This window comes from Culex pipiens, chromosome 3, assembly GCF_016801865.2.
Source record: "Culex pipiens pallens isolate TS chromosome 3, TS_CPP_V2, whole genome shotgun sequence".
NCBI classification, from domain to species: Eukaryota; Metazoa; Arthropoda; class Insecta; order Diptera; family Culicidae; genus Culex; species Culex pipiens.
The window spans coordinates 84,656,151-84,662,716 of record NC_068939.1 but is presented as its reverse complement, the minus strand read 5'-3'; the positions used below and the strand labels follow the sequence as shown (position 1 = coordinate 84,662,716).

Sequence of the window (6,566 nt, the reverse complement as noted above, 5' to 3'; positions counted from 1 at the left end):
GCGAGTTGGCAAACGAGTTAGGGGTCGAGGCGGTGCTCTTCAGTCAAGGCCCTGTGTTCTGGCAGACAGGTACTTGCTGATGATGGTGATGAGGCGCACAGGTAGCAGTTCGCATTTGAGTATTTCTTGTGGCGTCTCCGGAACAACGCTCTGAAGCAGCTGAACGCAGGTTCGCATGGCACGTGAGTGGGTCGAGATTGGAAAGAGAAAGTCATTGTAGCAGCGGTTCGGTTACAATACGATACGATAGGGACTAAAAAGAGGTCGTATAGTTTTGGTAATGTTTTGCAGAGGCGGCATTGCTTAACATACTTTGAAAATTTACTGAAGAAGAGACGAAATCTAGTATCATTCATGCAGAACCGATAAAGAACGAAACGTTGATCCCATGCCAACGGCAAATCTAGTAATCTATAGTAAATTCCAAAAATGTAGTGCATGCATTAAAGTTTATGTAATCGATAAAAGTAAAGAAGATTAAACTAATTTACCTACACAATGAATGAATCGTTAAACACTGTGTTAACCAATGGAACATGTGTTGCATGTGTGATTCGTTTAGATGTTTTGGTGTGAATGTGTGATTTGTAATGTGGTGTTTGTTTTCCATAATCTCTTGTTTTATTCGTGTGGGTTTGGACGATTCTTACCAGCTTCAAACAAATCTCACTTTTGAGTTTGCTCCATTAGAAATATGTTCACGAAGATTTGTTCCATCATACTTTTGTTTAGTTTGTTTGTTTGTTTATCTTGTTGTTTATAGTAAATTGTTAGTATTTGTAAGTATTGTGTTGTCAAGTTATGACTTGTGAGCATGTTTAGTAAAAAAGGAGTTTTATATAGATGTTTGTGTTAGAAGTTGTTCCAAAACATCACCCAGCATTTTGCCACGATTTCTATTGTACTTACTTACCAACTAATGTGTTTGTTTTAAGAAATTTCACGAAAATGTAAATTTGTCTGATAACTGCAACCAACTCCCTTGTATAATTTTTAAACGGTTTATTTTTTTTCTAATCAGCTATGTACATCGATAGGTATAATAGTTTGGAAATATTTGAGTAAATAACCAACCTTCTTTTATGAAGGTTTAGCCTGGATTGTTTGGTATTTTTGTTTTATTTCGCGATAGAACAGAATTTTCATAGCAGTAAAAATAGTTTGATACGCCCCATTTTGAAACATAGACTCAATCAATCCTTCGTTGGTCATAGTTTGGAAGGATTTTCCGTCCATTTTGAGTCGAAAACATTAGTAACTATGCCACCACTACAATCTTTCACCTCTCTTCACAAACGAAGAAAATTGAACGAATCTCAAAGAAAAAAATATGTCCATCAATGTTTGAAAATGTTCGTTCAATTTTTGTTCCAAACACTCGCAGACACACTCACACACAGCTATTCTTTCATTCATTCAGATTTTTGATCCACTAGATACCTGTTTTCCTCCCATTTTGGTTTGGTTTGGTTAGGAAAAACGCAGGACTCTAGTGAGAGAGATGGTGGTGTTGGCCGAGTAGTGGGTTGTGGTGTTTTTAGTAGAAAACGAGACCCTTTTAAGGACCCGCTGGAAGATTAGCCAGTTGTGGTGGTTGCGGGAAAGAAAAAGAAAAAAAAAGAAGAAGAACATTTGGGTCAATTAGGACAGTTGGTCAGTTGGAGTTGTAATTTTGATTGAGAAGGTAAGAGTTTTGGAAATGTGTTTCGGTGCGATTTCTTTGTGAATTTCGGTGAACGAACTGATTGATGGACATATTTTTAAAATATTTGTTCGCAAATTTGGGATCTCTTTATTAGAAATCGTCGTGCGTCTCGCTTTATTAATTTTCTTCAAAATGTTTTTAAAACAATCCAGAAAAGTCAATTTTCCGAAATGTCACACAACAAAATCCGATGTTATTGAAAAAGGATCGATCACTGACAGAGATTACCTGGTATTTGACAGAGCTTAGGAGTAAGCTATCATCATCGATCGTTGAATGTTCACTTTTTCTCTCTTTTCTTATCTCTTTCTTGCTTGTACGGGTAAAGGAGCTATTACACTATCCCAAACAAACAAACAAACTCGCACTTTTTCGTGTTTGACAGTTTGTCAAACTCGCAATCTTGTTTGCGGCAAACTCTAAAACAAGGTAAAATGTATGCAGGCTGACGTTTGTACAAACAAATCCAGGCAAACAAACAAAGCAGGCAAACTGGTAAACTGTCAAAAACTGCGAGTTTGTTTACCTTAGCGTAATATCTCCTTAAGTGTAGTGACAGCAATCAATTGAATACAGTCGTGAGGAAGATGATCGGAATTTCGGTAAAATTCAAACGAACGATCTCTACACGAATCAGACAGGTGGACGCTTTGTGAACTTTCAAATAGCAATATTTAAGTAAAATCATTGTTTACCTAAATGTTATAGTTTTTTCATTGCAGTTTCTGTATTTTGCTCTCGACCGTGAATAGTTGTAGTTCATATAGAGACGCACGATACTTCTTCCATTGTGAAGAGAGGAATCAAGTAGAAGAAATCCCATTTTGAAGAAGGGCACTCGGTCAGTAATGGGAATGATCACCCAACTGTTATCCTCGTACCCTCGTGTTTTAAAACAAAAACAAAAAGCAAACAAAAACCCCCGTCCTTAGTGTTGACACAATCGAAAAGTACCTGAGCACACTATCCTCCCGTGGGCGGAATGCCTCCGGAAGCTGTCCCGACTGGCTACACCCTGCTGTTGGCCATGCTGCTGGTGCTGGTAGCTTTGCTCCTGACCGTCGGGCGCCCCTTCCGCCGGTGCCCGCCCCAAATCTCTTCGCCGGCCCCGGCCCGAAGCGGCCGTCCGCCGGTTTGGCATCGGTGAGCAAGTTGTACTGGTCGCGGTGTTGATGGTCGTTGGTCCCGTCGTGCCGTAGTTCCGACCGGAACCGCCCAGCGAGGTCAGGGCGTCGCTCGCACCGTACGACATGGCATAGCCCAGCAGGTTGGTGCTGTCCCCGACCGGATACGGGCCCATTTCGCCGTCCATGGTGGCCCCGAACAGTTTGTCCCCGACCGGGTAGGGTCCCATCTCACCGTCCAGGGTGGCCGTTCCGAACAGCGCGTCCCCGACCGGGTACGGGCCCATTTCACCGTCCAGCGTGGCCGTTCCAACCGGATATGGACCCATTTCGCCGTCCAGGGTGCCCGTTCTGTACACTGTTTTGTGTTTTTGTTTGTTTTGTTTACCATTCATAGCCGCCATTTTCGTTTCGTTCGGTTTGACGAAAGACGCAGGATGACAGGTGTGAAAAGAGCAATGACACTTTCGTTCAGTTAAGGTGCGCTTTATGTGGTGTTGGGATCGTGTTTTGTTTGTTCAAAAACAGACTGACTCAACTACAGGGTGGTCCCAAACTTGACGAAGGACGAACACACACAATTGCATTTGGTGGTTGTGTAGCTTTCTACAAAGAGTTGGTTTTCTGTACACGGCGATCGACGGCTGTCGAGAAGATTCCCAAAGTGTGGATGAGGTGGAGGAGCGGGGTAGCGGCGGATAGCGACGGCAGCGCGTTGCGTTGGTGATGACAAAATGGCGTCGACTCAACGAAGAATTGGACAGGGTGGTGGTGTTTGATACAGAGATGGGCCGTCGTGTAAGTCGCTGACGGACGTGCGAGGTCAACACTGGTGCTAGCGCAGTTTTTTGGATTTTTGTGTCCCGTTTGTTTGTGTGTGTGTTTTTTTAATTTTATGACAACTTTCTAAAGCAAAGCAGGTCGCAGTTGCATAGTTGGCGGTGTTTGCAACTTTTTCTGGGTTTGTCGCGCAGAGCGTGTTTTTAAGTTATTTTTTTGAAGCCACTGACGTGAGTTTAGGGTTATTAGTCATAAAAGAAAAAAAGAAAGATGTCATAAAAATATTTTTTTTTACTTCACAGTTGCACATGGTTTGAATCGTTAAAAGATTGTTTTGGTTGTTTTAAATTTGTCGTAATTCAAAATGTATTGAATTTCTTTAACCATTAGTTACTCTACACTTTCAATATTTTTTTTATTATTTAGTATCAACGCCATCATTTCCATCAGTATGAAAATTTTCATTTTTCTGTACAACGCATTTTTCACCGATAGAATATTTCAAATCGAAATCATTCTTAATCAGGATGGTGAAACAACACTCTCTATGTAAAAATCTGCCATAGGTCATCTCGATTTATAATATTTTGCTTCCGCCATACCATGCGCTGATAATTTTGTCATCCGGCGAAAGTAAAAGAAGTATCGTTAATGTTATCTTATTGTGGTAATTTCATCGGCGGTAACGGATGAAAAATCATAAAAATTAATTCATTAATGTTTTAAATCAAAATCCTGTCGAATCTCGTCTCAGAATTTAAAAATGTCAATTGGGTCCTAAAATGAAGCTTAAATTGCTGATATTATTATTTACAGCGATAAAGCTTATTTTTTGAGTACAATGACGCAAATAGTTTAAAATGGATTTTTAAATCAATTTTGAAAAATTAACCTCGCGGTCTTTCTTGACAGAAAAGGTCCTGTTTGACAGTTTCATAGTTGATCCATCGAAAAAGTGTTGTCTAGTCAGTTTTTTTTTGCATTAAAATAAAAAAAGCTACCTGAAATGGTTTTTAAGCGTGTTTTTAATCGTTGTACATCATAATTTACACATGGCTTAAGAACCTTATTAAAATTTATTTTTTTGATAATATTGTAGTGAGTTTAGATGTAAATGCAAATGTAAAATTCTCGAAAAAATCACAAAATAGCGTTTTTTAATACTCAAATTCTCATATTTTGCAAAATGGGATCAAACGACGCAAAAATTTGTATTAATTTTCTCTAGGTTAGAGTTTGTAATGTAAATTAAAAAAAAATTCACAAAAATCGCTATTTTTGCAAAAACAGTGCCATCCTGTTATTGGCAACATGACGTGATTTTAATGTAGCCAAAACAGGGATGTTGCAAAAATCAGGAAATATTTTAAAGAAAAATAAATATATTTTTGTGAGAACCATCACATGGTTAACTTTTCATAATTACGGATGTGGTTAAACTATTTTAACCTGAAGCTAAAAAAAAAAATGGTAATAATGGGAGAATGGTTCCTATGACCAAACGAAAATTTTAGGCTGGCTATAATAACATTTTAAGTTATTCTTCGAACAAATCTTTATTGTTTTTTTTGTTTTTTTAACGACTAATCCGATCATCCCAATAACAGTTCGAGGTATTCTTCCATAACAAAAAATGTTATTCCAAAGTTGTTTTGGCTTTCAACCAATATCAGACCAATAACAAATTTGGTTATGATAACATAAACTGTTATTGAGCAATTCCAGCTCAAAATAGGAATTTTTCTGGTACTTTTGTACCCGACCCTCTCCGATTTCAATGAAGCTTTGTAGACATGTTATCCTAAGCCTATATAAGCCATTTTTGTGTATATAGAGCCAATAGTACTCGAAAATAACATTTGAGAAGGGCGTAAGGTATTTACATATTTTTGTATTTTGTAATTTAAAAATTACTGTATCTCGAAGCCGTTGCGTCGTATCAAAAAGTGGTCAAAGACAAACTTGTAGGAAATTGGACGAACTTTCTGAATTTTTACAATTTTATATGAAAGTCTAAAAAAACGGGTTTTTGTGGTTTTTGGCCATTTCTATATGACAGACTTAGTTTTTCAGTCTCTTAAATATTTTTACCGGAAAGCTCGTCCAATTTCCCATAAGTTTGCGATTGACAGTATTTCAATTGGATGTAAGGGCTCACAGATATAAGCTTAATTACATTGCTTATAACTGAAAATAGAATATTTTTTCAGTGTGGTAGAAACCAGGATAGTAAATTTGATTACGTAAATATAAAAACGACGTAAATCAAAAAGCTGTCAAAGGCAAACTTATGGGAAATTGGACGAGCTTTCCGGTAAAAATATTTATGAGACTGAAAAACCAAGTCTGTCATATATAAATTGCCAAAAACCACCAAAAAACTCGTTTTTTCAACATTTTCATTTTTTAAACCGCTGTATCTTCCCAAGGATTGGACATAGGACAATGGTCAATATGGAGACTTTTATATAAAATTGTCTGGAAAATCGATTCCCACTACCGGTTTTCAAAAATTTTTCCGTTTAGACCACTTTTCAAAAAAAAAACAGTTTTAGTAAATGATTTTTGTATTTTTTTTTGGAGAGACATACCATCCTGCATTTTTTGTCAGTCTTTTGGTTATATTTTAGGCAATTTCCTCAAAAATGTTGAACGAAAAAAAATCGTGACATTACCTTTAAATTTAAGTTTTAGACTTAAAAATCAAAAAATCTCAGAAATGTGGCATGTATTTTTGTTTCAGTGTATTTTTTTCAGAAAGCCCGTCCAATTTCCTACAAGTTTGTCTTTGACCACTTTTTGATACGACGCAACGGCTTGAGATACAGTAATTTTTAAATTACAAAATACAAAAATATTGAAATACCTTACGTCCTTCTCAAATGTTATTTTCGAGTACTATTGGCTCCATATATACAAAAATGGATAACATGTCTACAAAGTTTCATTGAAATCGG

General features: G+C 37.2%; 1 protein-coding gene across 28 annotated transcripts in view; it reads right to left on the bottom strand.

Annotated features, from left to right (window-relative positions):
- Positions 1–8: 8 nt before the first annotated feature.
- Positions 9–6,566, bottom strand: part of LOC120418991 (glucose transporter type 1) — a 443,089-nt gene continuing 436,531 nt past the window's right edge. For 10 of the 28 annotated variants that reach the window (XM_039581540.2, XM_039581537.2, XM_039581543.2 and 7 more), the window contains 2 exons: positions 2,660–3,187; positions 19–159 (listed from right to left, as the gene is read on the bottom strand). In XM_039581540.2, the coding sequence (XP_039437474.1) occupies positions 44–159; positions 2,660–3,187 (644 nt within the window). In that variant the 3' untranslated portion in view covers positions 19–43. Of the gene's footprint in view, positions 160–1,440; positions 1,570–2,659; positions 3,188–6,566 lie in introns of those variants that run through there. The other 18 variants (XM_039581550.2, XM_039581560.2, XM_052711070.1 and 15 more) reach the window with 8 other exon arrangements.